Genomic DNA, 23,374 nt, shown 5'->3' on the forward strand with positions numbered 1-23,374 from the left:
CTTAATAAGTCAGCAATGGACCCAGTGCATGCGCTGCCTCTGTGCTGTACTCCTCCCACCAACGTACTCATGCAGGCAGTGGGTGGGTGTGTGGGCCGCCACAGCAGATTGGGTGGGTCTCATCATCAGGTCCAGAGCCGTGGGGCCCAGAAGCTGGCTGCTCCCTTCTTCATATTAGAAAAGCACCTCAAATGGTGCTTGCCTGCTAATGGTGGTTGCTGAGCCTCGTGATGGCAAGGGAACAATGACTTGAAAAATCAGAGGGGGTTGGTCCAGCCATAGAGTCAGGGTGCAAGTTAGAACTTAAATAAACTTTCTTCATATGTGACAAGAATGGTTCCCAGGTTCAATCTGCTCCATTGATCAGGGAGAATCCCAGTCCACACAAAGAACATTTCAGCATGGAGAGATATTTCTCACGACTTCTGAATAGCATTTCTCTTTCAGAGGCTATTTCCCTTCCCTAAAACATGACTTTCTCCCCAACAGAATTAAGCCTTCATAGGACAGAGAGGCTTTTTTCTTTTCTTTTTTTTTTTTTTCCTTTTTGGCATTTGGATGGTTTGGTCAATCTTCTCTTCCTTATTCCAAAGTTTCTTCCTGTCAGTTTCAGTTCCAGAACTAAAGTAAACAACAATAGAAACAATAACTGACACTTCATAAGCAACAAGAGAAAAAGAGAGTATGATAAATAATCCTGAGATGCTATCAAACCACAGCCAAGATCAAAGTCAGAATCTCACACGGCTCTGGGTTTGGCATTTACCTTCCAGGGACTTTTGCTCTGGGGCATTCGCAAGAGCCACTGATCAGCTTTGAATAAAAGACATCCAGGTTAATCTAAATGAAAAAGCTGGAAAGGTCAGGGGTCTAAAAGGCCCAAATGAGGAGGGTCTTTCCTTTGAAACAAAGCCAAAAGGCAGGCAGGCCATGGCTTCTCGAGGTAGCAGACGGCTATAGCAGCATCCTGTTGTCCTAGAAACAGAAAGAAAACTTAAAGATCCTCTGGTCCAAGCTTGAGTGCACAGATGTGGCAAGTGGGGTCCAGAGATGAAAAAACAGTATTCAAGATCTCACAGCTTGTTAGTAGCACAGCCAGGGCGGCAAGTTGGGTCCTCTGGCTTCAAGTCCAGTATTGCCTACGCATCCCCAGTACTGCTGGATCCTGCCCTCCTGCACCTGGGGGGAGCTGTAGGGGAAAATGAGTCTACCCAGTGTTAACTTCCAACAGTTCTCTTCCTTTGGGAGCAACAAAGCCAGATTGAAAGGTTTTAAAATGACATCACAAGTTCATGGGAAAGATCTTGAAGCCTAATAAACACCTACTATGTTGCTAGCCCTGCCCAAGGCTCTTTAAAAGATGTCCCGTTCTAGCCCAGCAGGACAGTGGCATCTCAGGGCAGACACGCCAGCGGCCAGGACAACAGGGGGAAGCTATCTGTCTTCAGTTTCCCTCCGGAGTTGCTGTGGAGACCATTTTCCTCTGACAGATCTCTGACCCTGTGTCTTCCATGGAAAATATATGGAGCATGTCCTGAAGAGGAGGACGGACATTGGACATAAGGAAGAGCAAATGGATGTCTGGGACTGACAAGGGGGCCGGCCAAGAGGATGCACGTTTGGACCCAGACACAGGGAGAAAACTGTGTTAGCGTCTGGCACAGAACAGGGTGAAGAAGAGACAGGGGAGAGCTTGAACATGGCTGTGACGGACGTGACCAAGCAAGTAAGCAAGACAGGAGCGAGGACTCTGGCTAAGACAGAAGCAGAGAGGGAGTATTTTGTTGATACCTGTGAGCCCACACAGCAAAGAAGGTGTGTTTGGAGACATCAGTGACCGCGATAGGACACAACAAGCTATCGTGCTTAGAACGTGAGTGAGACAGACCAGACACAGTGAGTGACGGGAACATGTCAGAGACACCAGAGACCATGCGGCAAGAGCAGAGAATCTGGGAAGAGGGAGTGCTGGGAAATAAAAAGTGAACAAGGAGGCCATTATGTCCTCTGACTCCCTCCAGCGCCACCTGCTGGAATCTCGGAGGAAAAGCCCAGCGTGCACCGGGTTCCTGCACCGGCGGAAGGAAGGCCTCAGGTGAAGAGAATACCGGGTGCAGTCGCGCGCAAGCAGCAGCTTAGGACCTGGCCCTCTTTCGGAGGCATGGCTGTCTTCTGGGTCATTGTCCCAGGGGCCTAAGTGTCACTCGGCTGAGTAGCCACCAAAGGAGAAGTTGCTGGCGGGTGACACTGACTCTCCCATTGGCCACCACACTCCACTGCATCCCTAGAGAGAGGAGAAGATTACAGAACCTCAGAATTGAAATGGATGTTGCAGACCATCTCCTGAAAGAGCCCACCTGCATGGCAGGAACACTCTGCGCCATGCAGATGGGTAGCTATTTGGCTTCTACTTAGGAATTTCAAATGACAGGCCAGTCCATATTAATTCTGGGCAACAGTAGCTATTAGAAATAACCTATCAATGTTCAGCCAAAATCGGTGTCCATGTGGCTTCTACCTGATGGACCTAGTGCGCCTATCAGGCCCCCTCAGCATTGTGCCCTCTACTGATTATATCCTCCAAGTTTTCTCTACTCCAGGCTACACATTCCATTTTCTTTAATAGTTCATTACATATTATGGTTTCCAGATTATTCCTCATAATGGGCACTGTCCTTTGAACACCTCTCTTGAATTATGGTACTAGGAAAGTGCACAAATTTTGGCAATGAGCCTGACTTACATCATGAACTTTTCATCATCAATTGGGTTTACTTCTATGAATGTAGTCAAATTCAGTTCATTTCTAACAATGGTAATAAGTTATTGGCGTATATTGAGCTTGCGGCCAACTTTGATCATTTTTGATACAACAGCTGTCAGTTCCTAAGGTTCTTTACTACATTGCTGCATAGTTGATTTTATTTATTTATTTATTTGAGCCAAAATATAAATCATCACATTTTACTCAGTTAAACTTTGTTATCTTGGTTTGATATCACTTTAGTCAGCTGAGATCATTCTAAATCATAGCAATTTTAACATGCAAGATATGATTATTTAGCATCCACTCAAACTAGATCTTAAGGTTTTTGCAAGCACATAGGAAGATCAAATAATCTACAATAGTAGATATTTCAGTTTAGTGTCATCTGCCTTTTAGTTTTTCAGGCAAGGTAAAAAATATTGAGCAAGAAAAAACAGAAAATCATAGTTACCCCAAGACAGGCTTCCTGACAGTCAAACATCTAATGCTCAATGTGCCTGAGAATGGACCCACTCTGACAGGCTTTGTCCAATGCCTTGCTAAAATGTCTCTGCCAAACAGAAAGTCTTTCCTAACAGATAAAGAAATTATTTGGCATGAATTATTATACAATAGTGAATCTTACTTACACAAGCTATGAGTCTATGGTTTCTGGAGTTTAGCTTTAGTGTTTCTTGAAAAATTGGGGCAATATTTACTATCTCCAGGCTTCCACCTATTCTCCAGTCCTAGACAAAGATCATCAGACTTGTTAGCAACAAGTTCCTTTAAACCCCTAAGACATGACACATCTTGGCTAGAAAGAGTTAAATGCTTTCCATCAATCCTGGACAGCAACTTTCTCCCTAAAATGTTCTCTTCTTTCCAGTTGGAAGTCTATTCTTATTACAGCAGAATATGCAAGATTTCTTCCCTAAATAATGAGATCTAACTATTTCTGGGTTAGATCCGAACATAGCTCTGAACATAGCTTTTGTTCATCCTTGATTCATCCTTGGTTATATGTTCCTTCCTCCAGATTTTCCACATGCCTTTTTAAAGTGTAAACTCTCTAGACAACTCAAGATGTGCCCTCAGGCCTTTACATGCTCCCTTACATTTTTATCTGTCTTATTCATTAAACATATCTATTGAGAGAAAGAAGAATGAATGAAAGGGAAGAAATGAAACTAAAAAAGGAAGGAAGGAGAGAAGGAAGAAAGGGAAGGAGGAAGGAAAGAAGAAGGAAAGGAAGGAAAGAAGGAAGGGAAGGAGGGAGAGAGGGAAGAAAAAAAATAAGAATTTCTCATCTCTCATTGGCCAAATTCCCTTTGTGTCATATTTGTTATTATTGTCATTATTAGCAACGATGAAAACAACCACCCATTAGTGCAGCACTGGTGTGCCAGGCATTGGGCTGAATGCATTATGCACCTTAATTCATGTACTATATCCATTTCACAGGCAAGGAAACTGAGCTTCAAGGAGTATAAGTAATTTGCCCAAGTGTACACAGTTAATAAATGACAGGGTCAGACCTTACATTTAAGTCATTTTTGACACCAGCATCTGTGCTAGTAATTGTTCTACTGTGTTGTCATTCATCATTTTGACAACTACCACTATAGATATAGTATTTAGGTCTTGCTGTCTCTAGCATTTCTTTGTCCCACTATGGCAGATTCCTGGGTGAAATGAATATGTACAGGGGTGCATGTTATAAATGTTCCACCTGTGAGAAATCTGCAGTGTGATGTGACCTCTCCATTTATTGCAACACAATATGACTGTGACACTAACATTGGACTCTTTCCTGCTAACTCCATCTGACCATTAAAGAAGAGTCATTGCCAAGTGGAACCCAATGTTTTCTGTGATGTAGAACTAGGGAGACTACGTGTAAAGGAGGGGAAAAAACCCTGCAATGGTAAGAGGAAAGTACAGAAGACAAAGAGAGGGGTTACATGAATAAACATAATAATGAATGAGGAGTGAGGATAAAAGACAAGGCAAAAAGATCAGAGCTGAAGAAAACTATGTGGTTGGGCATGCGGAAGGCTCCAGAGCAATTGGAGAGAGGAAGAGGTTCCTTGAGAAATGTTTCCCGAAGGGCTACATTGGCTCTCTCTTTCTCTCCCTCTCTATCTATCTTTGACACTGGCAAACTCAGCTTCAATATATTGGCTCTGTTGTACAATTCTTTTAGAGATTTAAATAAAGATTGAAAATACTCTAGTATTGCTATTTGATGCCTAATACCATGTTACATCAATATAGCTCCGGCCATGGAGAAAGAACAGTGGCCCAGCATCTAACGCTATGAAGGACTCACAACCATCTCTCTCAGCAGGACGGATGAGAACTTGAGAATAATGATAGAATGATCTTATGGATAGTTGGCTCATAGCCGCGGTTCTCATTGTTATACTTACATAATTGTTCACAGTTAACAGTTTAGTGTCATCTGCCTTTTAGGCCTTCATACATGATAAAAAACAATATGGTACATTATGCTGCACCACAAGAGACCTCCATCCTGTGCAACAAGATCATCCTCAGTGCACGTGGCTTTAACACTCAGGAAGCCCCTTTCACTCCCAGCTACAAAATCACCCTACTAATTCAGAGAAGAAAGCAGCAGAGTGTAGCAACCGGAAGACAGGTACCTGGGTTCTAATGCCTCCATTTGAGTGACTCTGGATGACTTCGTCCCTTTCCTGTGCCTCACTTTTCCCATTTGTTAAATGAAGGGGAGGATAATCTATAAGATCCTTTGCAACTCTGGCATTCTGATTCTATGAGTAGCGGGGATGGTGGGTGACAGAGACAGGCCCTCTGATTGGGCACCAGCTGTGTGTGGGACTGTTCTCCAAAGCTGTGGGTAATTGCTTCAAATCTGGCTTTTAATATTCTATTGTTAGTATCTGATACTTTATATTCCATGTGGAGGGAAGAGGTTTCACGGGAAACACAGGGAGGGTAATTTTGGATTTGTATTAAAGAATCTGAAAGACCTCAATTCCGGAATCTGTGAAATTACATTGCAAAGCTGTTAAACGTATCTGGGTAGGATAGGATAGGGTGGGGCTGAGATGCCACAACTTAAAATGCAGCGAGATCACAACTGTCTCTCCTCAAACATATGTTTGATCAAAAACATTGGCAGAGCCACTCAAAATCCCTGATGCAAAACATCATTTAAAAAGAATCTTTCTCCAATATTTTAACGGATGAGTTTTTAAAATTCAGTTTCTTGTAATCGTGTTGGTAAAAATCCCTGACAATTTACAAAGCATTGTCATATCTTTTCTCACATTTTATCTTCAGTGCAAATCTCTAGAGCAAGAAGGTACAGAGTCTTATTTCCATGTTAGAGGAATAGGAAAGTGTAATGTAGGGTCATGGACTGATTGATGGGTAATGGTGGATCTAGTACTTCAGGTATTTTGCCCTTCAAATCAAGAATTCTGCCCATTCGGAAACATGGAAATCATTTATGTGACGGGAAGTTTTATAACGAAGTTTAATATTAGCAGTTAATGAAACAGACTTACAATTGCCTGTTCTCTAGAAGAAAGAATAGGAGGAGGAGGAAGAAGAGAAGGAAGAAGAGGAGGAGGAAGAGGAGGAGGAAGTGAAGGAAGAGAAGGAGGAGAATCACTTGCTAAGACATCTTTCTCAAAGGTCCAGAGGCTATGTGCATGAGAACTATATTGGGTACTTGTATAAAATACAGATTCCCAGGATCCATACTAGACCTTTGACAGCGAGGGCAGGAGGGCAGGAGTGAGGCGGAGAGAGCGGCAATCTGCATTTTAAAAAACTGCTCTCAATTGATTTTTACGCACACAGGTGTATGAGATTTCCCGCCAGCCATTCTATTCATACCAGAGAGACAGCTTAGAGATAGAGACTTAGTGGGCAGTAGAGAGAAAGCACAGGCAGGTCAGAGGGGCCAGAGCTAGAAATCTGAAGCATTCGGTGATGCTCCCAAAGGGAAAGGAATGGAAACAATGAAATAAAACATACATTTCAGCAAAGTGGACAAGTGAGTATTTATTGGTTTTCATCACACTGAAGATAAACAGATGAGAAAACACTTGGTGATTATGAAAATGAGAAAGCAAAAAATGTAAAGAGATCTACAAAGCAATGTTTTTCTAGGTGATCTTCAAGTGATGAGAAATAGAATTCTTGGGTATTGTTAGCTGATAAAAACTGAGATGTCTACAAACCGTGAGACACATAGATTTGTAATAAGTTATCAGCAAGTTCGCTTGTTAAAAGTCAATTTCTTCACGAGGTCAGGAGATCAAGACCATCCTGGCTAACATGGTGAAACCCCGTCTCTACTAAAAAATACAAAAAACTAGCCGGGTGAGATGGCAGGCGCCTGTAGTCCCAGCTACTCGGGAGGCTGAGGCAGGAGAATGGCGTAAACCCGGGAGGCGGAGCTTGCAGTGAGCTGAGATCCGGCCACTGCACTCCAGCCTGGGCGACAGAGCGAGACTCCGTCTCAAAAAAAAAAAAAAAAAAAAGTCAATTTCTTAAATTATCTTTAGATTCACTATCAACCAGAATTCTACAGAGGCTAGAAGATCAAGTGTTTCCCAAACATGGGATGTGTTCTGTGAGTGATATCTCAGACAATGGGCACAGCATTAAATAATCTGAATGACAGCAAGGGGATTCAAATTATTTCATTCAGTCATTCTGACTCAGTGTGGTCCTTCTCTGGTTTAACAAGTCTCTAATACCTAACAAACGCAGTGCAGGCTTCAGGCTCAAAGTCTTTGGCAAAAAAATGAGATAAAGTTAAATTTTAATAACTTTGTTTTATTTTCATTGCATTTATATTAAAAATCATCTTTTCTATGTAATTTTGCATTTAAGGTCACGATACAGAGTTTCCTTTACAAATACAATTATTTAGATTTAAAACGTATCTAAAGAAAAATAGTAAATAAATACTAGCATGGCATGGGTAGAGTGGTGATATGATTAAAAAAATCATGAAAGTAGCATGCAAGTGACAAAAGCTCCTATCAGACAGATGAGAAAACTAAATTGCAGAAAGCACAGTGTCTTGGCAAGGACATAAAGCAATGCATCTGCAGGGCATGAGCTCTAGGATCTTTCTTTCTACTGTTTTTTGAAGCTTGCAGAAAGCTGAGCTTTCACACTTTGGGATGTTAACATTGTGGCCTCTGGACAAAATGTATTCCCAAGGCCCTTTAATCCCATCGCCAGCCTCAGATATGTCCATGTTTCAATACACCAAAGTGCGAGATCAAATCAGGCGTGGCTGATTCTAATCCCGATGTACTTCTTTTCCTATTTCTCAATATGCACACGGAACTAAGAGGTCAAATCAATGTCCTTTCATGACTTTTTTCCATTGTCTACCATGGTTCCTAAATGGCAAATAAAAGGATTGAAACCTGAATCTTTGGGAGTCAGACTATCTACCTGTTTTTTCTATAGTATTCCAATATAAAAGAACCTGAAAATGTCTCAGAGAAAATACCTTAAAAGTATGTTTTAAACACAGCCAATATTTACTGAATGTTTGTTATGTGTCAACTACTGTGCTAAGAAATTCATGGATTATTTCATATAAACTTCACAATAAGCCTATCACATGGGTGTTATTATTTGCAGGCTCTGGCTGAGTGGAACGAATCCTAGTAACCTTCCCCAGGTAGAATATCTAGAGAGTGGTGGGGTCAGGATCTGAACTCAGAGCCTCATTGAAACAACATCACTAAATTTGCACCTTCATGCAACAGGCATTCTCAACCCCTAAACAGTGCTCTTGAGAAGCTGCCCATGTGAGTGACAGTGAGTCAGGTACATAAAGAATACTTAAGATACTGAGGGATAAGCTGAACTTCCAAGAGAAAGGCAAGGAGGTGGTAAGAGAGGGAAGAGACTGAGGGGAAAGTGGGCCAGGAAAGTTTAGAGATCTCCTATTGGAACCATGCCTAGAAGAATGAGTAGTCTTGTGCCAGTCTGGAAAGTGAGACAGCATTCGAGGCAGCAGAGATGATCCAGAGACAAAATAATTCCCTATGTGTTTGAGAAAAGTTGACCAGTCTTGTATGTTTATTGCACAAAGAGTTAGGTCAGGGGAGCTGGGAGCTGGGCTGCAGTGGGAAGAGTTGAGGGAAATGAGCTGGAAAACTAGATTGGGTCTGGCCAAGAAAGGCTTCATATGTCCTTCCCTCTCTACCCACTGCAAGTCCTACTGTACTGCTCAAGGTTATCCTATTACAACCCAATCCAGCTGGCATTTGCAGTTTAAAATCCCACATGTCTGAATGGCCTTTCCATCTTCCTGAGTGATAAAGACGAAGCAGCTTCTCCCTTTATGGCTATATTATATACATAGTCCCAAAAGAAAACCAGAGACAGAGAAAATAATTTATAATTTGCAACTCTGTCAAGGAAAGAGCATCCTAAAACCACCAAAATGTGTGAATAGCCTTTCAGTTCAATTCTAGAACTCACCCTTTTGGAAAGTCAGCAAAAAATGGACTGAATGTAGAAGTCTCCCAGGATGCTCTGGTTAACTTTTGAGTGTATGTGTCTGTGTGTAGCTTCCAAAGGCAGGAATTAGACCATCAGGAAAAAGTAAGAAGATAAAAGCCCAACTGTGAGCTCCTTAGCCACAGGAATCTTGCCTGCCTAGGTCTTTGCTGGAGCCCCTCTGCCAAGAACAGTGTCTGTACCCTATTAGGCATGTAATAAGAAGATAATAAATGAATGGAGGAATTAATGAGTAAGTGAGAAATGGATGTAGGAGTTCTGAGACCTAGGTTCTGGTCTTTGTTCCTCTGATGATGTGGCTGCATTAGCTTAGCGAACTTTTTAAGTTCTCCGAGCCTCTATTTTCTTGTCTATAAGATATTGAGGTCAGTAATCTACTTCAGGTTATTTTCAACAAGACTTCAACCAATAACCTCATGGGAGACTTTAGAGGGATGGGGCAATCGTCACGATGCTGTGCACACATGCCTCCACACCAACACCTGCTTTGCTCAAAGCAATTCTATTTTTGTTGTTTGCACTTCCAAGTGAGATACCATTTGAAGAAAAGATTGCTACACCTTCCAAAAATGTTTGATAACCACTGGGCTGTTTGAGCTCTCATATCACTTCCAGCTAGAAAATTCTAAGCTTTTATGATGAAGATACAGAGAAGTAAAATTTGACCAAACTTTGCAACCACTAGGACTGCCAAACAATATAATGTCTTACCTTGGATGATAATGAGCTATCCCTCACTGGGAGAAGAGATAGAAAGCTACTTACAGGCAAGTGAGAGAAAATATCACTGTACTGGAGGGGACATTTGACCAGATCACTTCTGAAACCCTCTCCATGTCTAAGAATCAACAATTCTGAATTTTTACAAGAGTTTTGAGTTAGCTATCAAGGAGCACAGTTTAGTGGTTAACAACAAAGGGATGTGGAAATTACTAGAATCCTGGCCCTGACATCACCAGTTGTGGGATCTTAGCCAAGTTACTTAATCTCTCTGAGTTACAGTTTTCCCATCAGTAAAATGAAGACAATAATATGTGCTCCATAGAGTAAATGAGATGACCCAATGAGATGTCATATACAATGCACTGAGCTCAATGCCTGGCATATAAACTGTTGCTCAATAAATGGTAGCTCCAAAGATAAGATGATGATGACTATAAAGATGGTGAAGTGTGAACCAAAAAGCCAAAGTATTCCTAAAGCAACTAGTTATTATATATGACAATCATTCATATCTATATATATGTCTGTGTATATATTCATACGTATGTGTGTGTATGTGTGTGTACACATATACAGACACTCCTTTCCTTAAAGTCAGAAACTCAAAGCAGGCAATCCCAATTTACACATGGAGGAAGCAATTAAATTTTATCAGCCAGCGAAGAAAACTAAAATCAGAAAAGGATAAAAAGAACGTGAGCAGATGCCAAATGTATTTGTTTGTCAGGTTTATCAAAATACGAACTCGCTAATTTCTTTGAGAATAAAAAACTATCCAAAAGCAATTCTAACTATGACATCTTTCTAAGAATCCTGTTAAAAATAACCTGAAACAGGCATGGATATAAGAAAAGACAATTCAGAAACAATTTTTTGAAAAGTGGATTCTTGGCTCTTTGGTTGAATATAAGCAGAACGTACTCAGCTGTTTGTTTATATAACCAGAGACATTCATTGGGTCTTCTTGCTCAGGGCTAGCAGATGACCTCACAGGACTTCCAGTAGGACAGCAGCTAGAACTCTGCATCATTCCTTTTCTCACAGCTCACCTATCCTTGCAGCTGAAGTGTTTTTCCTCCTCCTCCTGAACCTACTGCTCAGGAACAATCCTGTTTCTCATCAGAGGGCTTTATGGTGATTTTGACACCACACCATTTCCCTTCACACTCTGCTCCGATAATGAACCAGAGTTCCAGAAATCAGAATCCTGTCCTACCAACCACTATTCCTGCCATTTTGCCTAATAAGATGGTGGTGATTATAAAAAGAATGTCATTATTTATCAATGACTTACTGTGTTCCGGGTACAGGTACAGTATCTATCTCACATAAGTCTTGCAACAGTCTGATCAGGCAAGAACCACGTGTGCTCCCATTTTGCACAGGAAAAAACCAAGGCACCAAGAGGTTGACTAACTAACGCAAGATCACACAGCTTCAAAGTGGCAGGACCAAAAATCAAACTGAGGCCCATCAAATACCAATTCCTGTGCTTTTAACTGTATCACTAAACCACTGCATCAGAAACCTGGTTCCTCCTACATTGGGATTCTGTCTTTTTCTTTCCAGAGCCTGAAGTCCTGATCCTAACTGTCTCTGTATGAAAAAGGAAGTATCATAAAAAACTGAATGAGAAGATGTATCCTTAATTCCAGCCCAGAGCCACTTCTTCTTGCAAATCTTTAAACAACAATTTGTTTCATATTAAAGCTTCAAAGAATGTGTGTGTGTGTGTGTGTGTGTGTATGTATGTATATCCTGATCAGTAAATATATTCAATATTTTTTCCAAATGCAATCGCAGGCATCAAATTAGCTATTTACCACTGAGCATCTACAGAGATATTTCTCCTTTGGAAATGTCTACATTTTCTACCAACTCCAGACTGCCAAAGATTCAGTAAAGGAAAGCAGAATGGCCCCCTAAAATTGACAATATCATCTCTGACATATCTCTTCTCACTAGTAATATTTCCAGAAGTTCTCCGTCTTCAACCCAACAAAATGTAACACTGGCTGAAGTAGAGTTTGCTCTCCCCTACACTTAACTGCACTGTGGGATGATGCCCATGATTTTATAACTCACAGAATCACAAAAAAGGGGTTGAGAATATGTTATTCCATCTACTCACCTCTTCCCCAGAAATGTTGACTAATGATCATTCGGTTCTTCCAGTTACTGATATTCAGTTAGTTGACACTTTTTTTTTTTTTTTTTTTGAGACGGAGTCTCGCTCTGTCACCCAGGCTGGAGTGCGGTGGCCGGATCTCAGCTCACTGCAAGCTCTGCCTCCCGGGTTTGCCCCATTCTCCTGCCTCAGCCTCCCGAGTAGCTGGGACTACAGGCGCCCGCCACCTCGCCCGGCTAGTTTTTTGTAGTTTTTAGTAGAGACGGGGTTTCACTGTGTTAGCCAGGATGGTCTCGATCTCCCGACCTTGTGATCTGCCTGCCTCGGCCTCCCAAAGTGCTGGGATTACAGGCTTGAGCCACCGCGCCCAGCCCAGTCAACACTTTTAATTGACTGATGGTCACCCAATTTTTTTCCTTCAGCTTTACTAGGAACCCCCTAGTAAGGCAATCCATTCCATTTTGTGATGAAATACATGTTCTTATAACCTCAATCCTTTGTTTCTTACCTCTCTCCCTCACATTATGCAGAAGTCGTCGAATTCCTGTTTCCTCTAACAGCCCTTTAAATATATAAAAATGATAATTATGACCTAAAGCCTCTTTGCTCTAAGTTCAGCATCCCCAGTTCCTTCTACTGTTATTTATATGTCATAAATTCCGTAAAGAAAATCATGGCATTTACCCTCTTCTGAACATACTCCAGCTTGTCAATTCCCAGTACAAGATGAAGCTTTTATCGTTTCCATGGACCAGGTACCTGCACCATTGCACCATGGACTAAACACAGATTTACATGGGAATATGGTTTTCCAGTGGGTATCTCAGTGTGCTTTGGAGGAGATTTCTTCCTGAACAGCTGCTCTGACTAAATTGGGAGGTCTGTGTCCTCGCCAAGTACATGCTGTAAGAGAACAAGCTCCTAGAGCCTGCCTTGTGGAAAGGGCCTATCTGCAAGGTTACCGGCGGCACTCTAACCACAGAAGTTCAGGACCTTTCCTCCTAGAAACCATATCAGTTGCCTTCTACAGGGCTTCCTTTTTGGTCTTGCCTTAAGAATGTATGAGGATTAAAAGGAGGCAAGTGGTGCAGGGGCTGAACCTCCTGGCATTGTTGAAAGACCTCTCCTGCTGTCCTTGGCAAGGAGGTTCTCTGTTGTAAAGCTCAGAGGACTGGTTTAAAGCAGGGTTTCTTAACCTCGGCACTATCTGGAAATCTGGGGCCAGATAATTCTTTGCTCTGGGGTGTTCCATGCATTGTTGGATGATTAGCAGTATCCCTGGCCTCAACCCACTATTACCAATAGTATTCCCACGTTGTGGCAACCAAAAATGCCTTCAGATATTGCCAAATGTTCCCTGGTAAAACGAGATATTTCCTGATAAAGAACTACTGGTTTAAACCCACACAATCTCAGTGATCTAAGACATGCAGCTAGATCTAAACTTAAAGCATTATCTAATTCAACTTCCTCATTTTTATTGGTATTGGGAGAGATAATGACCTCATAATGATCACAAAGGGACTAGAAGACAGGCCTCCTGCTCTTTCCAGGACACCAGTGGTTGTCAACCCTGCTGCACACCCAAGCTCCTAAAATAAATGGACTTCTGGTGCCCAACCAGACCAATTAAAATAGAATCTCTACAAGTGAAGCTCAGGCTCAGTTACTGCTTAAGAGTCCCCCGTGGCTGTACTGTGCAGCCAGGGTTGAGGGCCAGGTCACCACATCACACTGCCTCTATCGTTGACCTCAAAAAAACCATGTTGGGCATTTGTGGAGCTGAGCGTTGCTTGGGGGCTTGCCCTCCAGGGTGGCATGCATAATCCCTCTTTATTGTGAGTGCCGATCTCTGAGGGCTGGTACACAAAACCCCGACACCCCGACAGTGGGTGCACCTATGGAGCAAAAGGGGGAAAACAAACACACAGAATGTGCCCGACTTGTTTGACATGGCTGGTATATTTTATGCTGGGTCAAAGAAATGCCTACAGGTAATTTAAAATCCAGAAGGCATATTCAGCCCCAACTGTTCAGCACAGGGCATGATGTACCCAGGAAGCAAGTCTTGTCTCATGTTGCTTAAATCATTATTTATAAACAGCGTGATTAATTTATTTCTGGCTTTTCTTCTAGTAGAGGAGCTCTATCTTCCTTGTTTCAGGAGCAGTGTTTAGAACATGGAGATTTTTATTGACTCATTTCTTAAGAAATTCTTCTCAGGAAGCTGAGAAAATAACTGGGGACCTGGAGGAAGATGTTTTACCAAGATATGGATGATGCTATGCAAATACTTGTGATAACAATGTAGCAGTTTCCATTCACTGAGTGCTTTCTATGTAATAGGAACTGGCATATCCCTGAACAGATGTTATCATATTTAACCTTAACAAAAGTCCCATGAAATGGGTTCTAATATTATGTCCACTTTACAGATGAAGAAAAAAAACTTGGAGATGTTTGGTCAAATGCTTAAGGTCATATTGGCACTAAATGGTAGATCTCAGACAGGACTGAAACCCAGGTGGGCCAGATTCCAGCACCTGCAGCCATGACACTGTACTGGGTGGGATGGTCCTTGGATTACATACCAATGGTCGCCTTCCACTAAGCCAGAAGCAGGAACTTTTCCTGAACAGTAAGTCTCAATGGAGGGGATAATGTTTCAGCCTCAGCACATTAGCCTAGAAGTGGGCATCCTGGAGAGAAGCTTAGGCCAACCGATTAACACATTTCTGAAAAGCAGGTACATTTTGCAAACAGCACTAACTTTTCTAATCCTGAGTATTTGATGAGACCGTTGGTGTTCTTTTGAAGTTTTTATTCTCACTATCTTCCTGGTGTGATCTCAAACAAGAACAGTGTTTTCTGAGAGATTACTTCATGTTGTGATGGGGACCAAGGCCGGCTTTGTGGGTATGTGACCAGTGCATATACAGGAATCCAGACCTAGGTTTAATGCTCTGCTGCCATCTTGAAATTCTTAATAACTTTATTCTTGAATTTGTGAATATTAGTAGAACGTGTATGTATCGAAAAGCAGTTGAGTTAGTTTTCTGCACTGTTCTGGTAAAAGCAAAATACAAAAGTATGTATGAACTACCTACCATGATTTGCACAATTTTGATGATTCCACATACAAGTTAAATGCTCTTTTATTTACATTTGAAATGGGCATTGTGCAATGTAAAAGTGAATGATAAATTGATTCATGTATCAATGAGAAATGAATGATAAATTGGTGCTAATAATTTCAAAAATTTCTTTACTAGAACAAAAGTAATTAGCAAGTTAAAAAAAAAAACACCAAGACAAGTTGGGAGGGAGTGAATGAACAGAAAAGAAAGGCTTTAAATTTTAATACCTTTAAGAACACTTTTTCCTGCCTTTTGAACAAGTGGCTTGTATTTTTATTTTGCATTTGGCCAGCAAATTATGTAGTCTGCCCTGGTAGGGGTTAATGGAGACAAAGGAAGGTCATCCTCATCCATCTTTGATTTACCCAGATTAAGTCTGTTTTGGCTCAAAACAATGAGGTAAACGTTGAATACAATTGTAACCTCCAAAGTTCAAGGTAAAGGCCATAAGATGGCTTTTAAATGTCAAACAACTTTACAACATTAGCAAAAACCTCTGAGGATCCAAAGTAAATCAACTCTAAATCATTTCGTCATCCATGGGTAAAAATCTTCCAATTCACAGTATGAAAACCTTTATTTAAAAGGGGAATTCTGATGTGCTGAAGTCAAAATTTGACAAGTGGTTTCACAGTGAACAAACAACTATTTCAGTTATGGAATTAACACATATTTTTTAAAGTGGTGGAAACTTATTCTCACATACACAGTCCAGATAAACAATGAAGTATGATAAGAACATCCGTGTATTTAAGAAATATATTAATTGAGCAATTTCTGCACCATGGGCAAATTTTAGGGAATAAAAGTGACATGGTACCTCCCCTCATAGACTGGCAGTCTGGCTGGAGAGGCAGATGATAAGCAAGTTAACAAAAAATATATTGTAAGTTATCATAGTTTTTATTCATAAAGGAAATAACAAGGGGCAGTAACCCAGATTTTTTTTTTCTTCTGCTGTGTTTTGGGGGGAAGCTCATTCTCTTTGCCTCTTACTCATTTTCACTTTTTTTTCTATGTTTACATTTTTTCCTCTATTGATTTCATATAGAAATCTGAATACACTAATGTTGTACAAGCACTTTGGGAGGCCGAGGCGGGCGGATCACAAGGTCAGGAGATCGAGACCACGGTGAAACCCCGTCTCTACTAAAAATACAAAAAAAAATTAGCCGGGCGCGGTTGTGGGCGCCTGTAGTCCCAGCTACTCGGGAGGCTGAGGCAGGAGAATGGCGTGAACCCGGGAGGCGGAGCTTGCAGTGAGCCGAGATCGCGCCACTGCACTCCAGCCTGGGCGACAGAGCGAGACTCCGTCTCAAAAAAAAAAAAAAAAAAGGAAATGTTAAAGATTTATATAGCACATCCAGTAGAATTGGTTGATTAGTTTCTGAGTGTTGGCTGGTAACAAGAGTTAGTGAGTCTGAGAGAAAGTTGTATTGCCTCCTTCCAGAGAGAAGCACATATAGCTCTGGAGCTGATTGGTCAAGCAAAACTTTTCACAATCATGAGAATTTCCTACATTAATATCTAAGCCAATAGCCACTCACCACATGTGGCTAATGAACACTTGGAAGATAACTAGCATGACTAAAAAGCTGAGTTTTTAGTTGTGTTTCATTTTGGTTAAATTAAAATTTAAATAGTCACGTGTTGCTAGTGGTTACCCTATTGGACAATACAGATCTAGAGATTTCAAGTCAATGGACAGCCTGTTTATCACAGGGATTGACAGTGGATAACGGAGGATGATAGCCAAGAACCAAGTTAGATAGGCAAGAAGTTCTTTGGAAAGCACTTGCAAAAGTTCTCAGACTTCTTAGGAATTGGGTAAGTGTCCTAGGTTTGAGTAAGATCTGAACCTGGAACCTGGGGAAAAATCTAAGCCTGGTGAGAGCAGAGAAGCCCATCTCCAAAGCTAAACTTTGTATGCAATCTCTGCTGTGTTGCCTAATTTATAAATAGTCTGTTCTTAAAATTATCACTCTCATGTGGACAGAGATTTGCAGTTAGCAAAGCAATTTCACATCAATTATTTTGTTTTATTTTCACAAAGAAGGAGTGAAATAGGAGGATGGGGATTATCTACCAAAGAAGCCAAAACTGGAATCTTTAGCAGATTTTCTACAGGGAAATTCTCTGCTCTAAGGTTACAGTCAGCACCCTAGTCCCTTTTCTGCCCTCAGTTATCTGAACTAATAATCATGGAGACAGTTAAACAGAAGAGAGGGTAAGCCAGTAGAGTAGAGACAGAGCATTTATTTATCCCCTTGTCAAGTCCTACAATGTTCCAGGCACTTTACTAGGCCCTGAGGATACAACAGGCAGCAAGACTGACAAGGTCCTTGGTATTTATCCAATGGACAAAGAACCCCATAATCAAGTCCCCAAAGAACCTCAAATCAAATTAATATGACTTATTCCTACCACCTGCCACCTTGTTGTGGTCACAAGACTATCTCGTCATACCATGTCTCCTAAGTGGGGAGAGTTACTTGGCTTAAAGCATAACTGAACTGAAGCAGGCTTCCAAAAGGAATTTTCTGCTAATTATACCAGTTAACTTAGATAAAGTTATCTTTTAAGGGATTCTGGCCCGGGCGTGGTGGCTCAAGCCTGTAATCCCAGCACTTTGGGAGGCTGAGGCAGGTGAATCACGAGGTCAGGAGTTTCAGACCAGCCTGGCCAACATGGTGAAACCCTGTCTCTACTAAAAATACAAAAAATTAGCCGGATGTGGTGGCTGGTGCCTGTAGTCCCAGCTACTCGGGAGGCTGAGGCAGGGGAATCGCTTGGACTCAGGAGGCGGAGGCTGCAGTGAGCCTAGATTGCACCACTGTACTCCAGCCTGGGTGACAGTGTGAGGCTCCATCTCAAAAAAAAGAAACAGATTTATAAGAACCTAAGAATTGTAATATGTGTCATAACTTGAAGCCCTGAATCACAATCAATGCCAGCACACCTTGGACCATTCTGATCCACAAAAGTCTAGGACTGTGGCTCTAAACCTTTAATATGCATAACAACCATATTAGTAAAAATGTCATTTACAGGCCCTGCACTGATTCAATGAGTGGGACCCAGGAATTTGTGATTTTATTAAGCTACCAGATGATTCTAATGTGAGTGGTCTGCTGATCATGCTTTGATGGAAAAACAACCAGGAAAAATAAAAATAAAAGTTGCAAATAAGGGAATATAATTGCACTCACCAAATTTCCAACAATAATATACACAGAAAGCACTAAAATAAATTGGGATATTTATTCCGAAAAACAAAAGCCTCAGAAAGAAGCTATGGCCAAATATGCATAAAGGGCTGTCCTAACGTAAGAGGTATAACCTGTTTTTCTCTTTCTCAAGGCAGAATGAGGGTTAGTGAGTAGAAGCCACAGGGATGGAAACGTCAACTCAATATTAGGAAAACCTTTCAAGCTCTATGGCTGCCCAACCTTTGAGCAGGCTGCTCAGGTAGGAAGCTTCTCTCATTGCAGGAGTTCAAGCAGAGCCTGGATGCCCATCACCAATGATGACAAGGAAACTGTTGATTTGTTAGCAATTCCCTCAGCTCCTGATAAACCTTGTGCACACCTGCAGTGATGTCCACTGTACTGTAATACCTTGCTTGTGTATCCCTTGCTTCAGTGGTTCACGTTTATATCTGCTGCATGCTGCCTGGTGCATTAAGTGCTCAGTACATGGTTCCTGTGAATCAAACTTCAGAACCTGATAAATTGAGTTCCAGAATCTGCAAACCTGGGGTTCTGATGGGCTTCCTATAACCTCAAAAGCAAAATACGGGTTTTACAGTCACCTCTTCTACTATCCAGAATGAACCTTTAGCAATTTATCTGCTCTTCTTCAGTAAAGTTTTAAAGTTTCTTTCAATAAAGGTCTTATACTTTTAAAAAACTTTTTTTAAGGAACTTTAGTTATTGCTTCTGTTTATTTGTTTGTTTTTTGACGAGGTCTGACCCTGTCACCTGAGCTGGAGTGGAGTGCAGTGGCAAAGTGGTATTTTTCTTAATTCACATTCTAATTGTTTTTTTCTCATGAGCAGGAAAGTCACAGAGGATTGAGTGTTATCTCATATCATCCATCCTTATGAAATATCTTATTACTTTTCACAGTTTACAGTGGATTTTCCTGGAAGGTGATTATAATAGATCATACAGATGATTAATAAATAATGGCAGCTTTGTTCTCTTTTTCCAATTTTTATGTAGAATATTTCTTCTTTCGTTCTTTGGATTTTGTATGTACAATGTTGACCACGAGAGATGATAAGACATCATTGTCTTATTCCTGACTTTAGTAGGAACGCAGCTAATGTTTTATCATTAGGTTGTTTATTTTCTTCTCTGCCACTATGTTCAGTATGGGTTTCCTAGAGTGGGAAAAGTGATTTCCATAAGACTAAGACAGATATTGATGGGTGGGGAAAACACAGCTGCAGAACAAGATTAAGGATGAGACAAGGAGAAAGAGGCTGGCTCCAAATTCACTGAGAATCTGAGTTTGCACACTTGATAAACCTCTTAGAATTCCACACACTGGCATTTTGCCTCTTTCTAATATATGCATGAAGACAAATTAAAATTGCCCCAAAATATTTATATGATAATAATTCATGTTTAGAAGCTATATTTAGAAGACTATGTAACGTATATGTCTAGACAAATGGTGTCATCATCCAATCAAATGCTTTCTTCACTTCTATTTTGATCATGGGTTGCATATTTCCAAAGACACTTGTCCAACAGAAAATAGTCAGACACAATTGCAGACATCTCTGCTACTGTGTACACTAGTTAGTACAATTTTAGTAACCAAAACCCTGTAAGAATGTATTTCAAAAGCTTATTTTATTTCATCGGCTACCTGTTTGCTTATTTAATAATAAAATTGCATGTAAATCAAAAGGCCAGAAGGATAGGACCAACCCTGGGAGACCTATGACTCTAAACCATTGAGGTCAGGCTTGGCTGTTTCTAATTCAACTTGGAAAAGTAAAATTCCATTCTGTCAAAAAGACTTTAGAGGAAAGAGGCCCCACAATATGAGAATGTTGTCATGAACTGGGTCTTCCCAATGTGAATCTTGTAGACTAAGTTCTCTGCACCTTTTAGGATCTAAGGGAAGATTTAACAAACAAAACCTAATTTTTTATTTTGAGTATTTTAATCCTTCATAAATCTGAAGAGAATCAGGAAGACATTTCATCAGCAAAAAATGTATCAATCAATTGATCATCTACTGTTATACAGATACTGTGTTAAAGACTATGCGGTACCTGGCCGGGTGCGGTGGCTCAAGCCTGTAATCCCAGCACTTTGGGAGGCCGAGATGGGCGGATCACGAGGTCAGGAGATTGAGACCACCCTGGCTAACACGGTGAAACCCCGTCTCTACTAAAAAATACAAAAAACTAGCCGGGCGAGGTGGCGGGCGCCTGTAGTCCCAGCTACTCGGGAGGCTGAGGCAGGAGAATGGCGTAAACCCGGGAGGCGGAGCTTGCAGTGAGCTGACATCCGGCCACTGCACTCCAGCCTGGGCGACAGAGCGAGACTCCGTCTCAAGAAAAACAAAAAACAAAAAACAAAACAAAGCAAAACAAAAAAAAGACTATGCGGTACCTAGAGAAGAGGAAGCCATAGTTTCTCCCCTCAAGGACTATTTGATGTGACAGGAATTAAGTATACAATTTAATTAAATAAATTAAATTAAATTGTATACTCTAAAGCAGTATGAATGTCATGGAGAAATAGTGCTGTAAACAGACCACTGCCATCCAGCAGAAGTGGAGAAGAACAAGTGCCCAAGTTGAAGAAATGTGAAAAAGGCATGTTCTGAAAACCACAGGAAGAAGAGTTTGATCCCAATCCTGAGATGAACTTTTTTTAAATTGATTTTTTATTTGAATAGTCAATGGGTACCCAAAGATAAAAGTCAACAAGTGGTTAATAAGAATAGGCCCATCTGATCTAAGCTTACTTCCTTTTAAAAAATGTGAGTATGAAAATGCCTTCATTTGAACAAGTTATTAGTCTTCCATGGTTTGTAGGCAAACTAGAGAAATATCAACAAAATGGTAGAGTTGATAGATTAAAAAATGACTCATCAACTTTATCCAAAAAGTCAAGGTTATCATGGAAAGTTGTAATCTTAACTCCGACTCTAAGTGGCAGGACCAGGCTGAGTTTTGAAGTCAGAAAGAGTTAGGTCTGAATTCCAGCTTCATTGTTTACTACTTGTGTGACTTTGGGCATGCTACTTACCCTAACACTAAATTTTCTCATCTTTAAAATGACAAGGATACTAATACCTTACCTCTTTGAGTCATAAAAATTAGATGCAAATGATGGATTTAGGGCTCTCAAATATAGTAACAAACATTCTTTTCTGGAATAATGTTAGGTTTCATAATCACAATCATTATTATTAATAAAATGGAAGGAGGTCTCTAGTGATCTGTCCAGTACTTTTTAAATGTTAGCCTTGGGTGAGGAAAATGAAAGTATGCTTATAAAATTCTAAATTTCATACATGCAACTAGAAATTTATTTATCTTACATTCTTATGATTTATATTTTGCCCCTATGGTTGAATTTTACGGTTATTTTTATTTAGCTCCATCTCTTCAATACCAGCTGATTGGTTTCTTTTTAAATCCTTAAGCCTGCCCTCTAATATGTTAGTTCTCCCTCAGAGCCACAGAAAAGTGTCTTGATTTAGTAACATGATACAAGATTATTCCATTTATGGAGATAGGGATGACTCAGAAAACTTGTGGTTGGAGGGTGAGATAGTTTGGATGTTCATCCCCTTCAAATCTCATGTTGAAATGTAATCCCCAGAGTTGGAGGTTGGGCCTAGTGGGAGGTGTCTGGGTCACAGGGGTGGAGGTCACATGAATGACTTGGTTCCCTCCTCACAGTAACGAGTGAATTGTCACTCTATTAGTTTTCGTGAGATCTGGTTGTTAAAAAGAGTCTAGCACCTCACTCCTCTCTTTCTCTCTCTTGCTCCCCGTCTTGCCATGAGACATGTATGAACCCCCTTCATCTTCTGCCATGAGTAAAAGCTTCCTGAGGCTTCACCAGAAGCTGAGCCAATGCTAATGCCATTTTGTACAGCCTGTAGAGCCATTAGAAAAATAAACCTCTTTTCCTTATAAATTACCCAGCCTCAAGTATTCATTTATAGCAACATAAAATGGGCCAATACAGGGGGTAAGAGTATAGAGCTAATAATTCTGTTTTGGTTGCATTACATTAAGATTTCTAAGATTTATGACAATCCCATATTTTAAGATACCTATATGGGATTGTCAAGGAAGCAAATTGGATCTTTTCTCTGGATCTCAGAGGAGTGTTATGTCCTAGAGATATTGATCAAAGAGAGAAACGACAGCATGAAGATTGTATTTAAAGTTATAGATAGTGAATGTGTAAAGTAAGAGCATAGTCTGAGAAGAGTATCAGGAGCCAAGTCCTGAAGAACTCCAACAGTTTGAGGCCAGAGAGAGAGAAAGAGCCTCTAAAAGAGACTGGGAAAAAGTTGCTGGTGAGTTAGCAGGAAAACCAGGAAAGTATGGTATTAAGGAAAATTAATGTAGGAAGTATTTTAAGAAGGAAGTTAGGCCAACTCTAAGAGGTCAAGTAAGAATACCTTTTCAAAATTTGAAACTTCTGTAAGTCAAAAGTTAACCAAAGTTAAAAAGTAAGCAGGAGATAGGGAGGTGTATTTGCCAATTCTTTGACACAGAATGAATATACAGAATATAACAAAGAACATCCAGAAATTTCTAAGAAAAATACAGCAAAGTTGTCACAAAAAGGGCCAAACACATAAATATGCAGTTTATATAAGAATAAATATAAATGGTATATAACTAATTTAAAAGAGGTTCAATCTGACAAATCACTGGGTAATGCAAATTAAATGATATGGCAATTATTTTTTCACCAACCTAATATTTTTTAATCAAGAAAATATTAAAGATTGATAATATTCAACATTGGTGAGGAGAAGGAGTAGAGGATACTCGATACTCTCACACTTGTAGATGAGAATGCAAATTGTTACAGTGTG

The 23,374-nt window shown here is 40.5% G+C and overlaps 1 protein-coding gene across 3 annotated transcripts in view; it reads right to left on the reverse strand.

Moving 5' to 3' along the window:
- Window positions 1–528: 528 nt before the first annotated feature.
- Window positions 529–23,374, reverse strand: part of HTR4 (5-hydroxytryptamine receptor 4) — a 161,873-nt gene continuing 139,027 nt past the window's right edge. For 2 of the 3 annotated variants that reach the window (XM_025388278.1, XM_025388279.1), the window contains 2 exons: window positions 3,219–3,338; window positions 544–2,284 (listed from right to left, as the gene is read on the reverse strand). In XM_025388278.1, coding sequence (XP_025244063.1) covers window positions 2,194–2,284; window positions 3,219–3,338 — 211 coding nt within the window. In that variant the 3' untranslated portion in view covers window positions 544–2,193. Of the gene's footprint in view, window positions 2,285–3,218; window positions 3,339–23,374 lie in introns of all 3 variants that reach the window. The other variant, XM_025388280.1, reaches the window with a different exon arrangement.

This window comes from Theropithecus gelada, chromosome 6 (genome assembly GCF_003255815.1).
Source record: "Theropithecus gelada isolate Dixy chromosome 6, Tgel_1.0, whole genome shotgun sequence".
In the NCBI taxonomy this organism is placed as follows: Eukaryota; Metazoa; Chordata; class Mammalia; order Primates; family Cercopithecidae; genus Theropithecus; species Theropithecus gelada.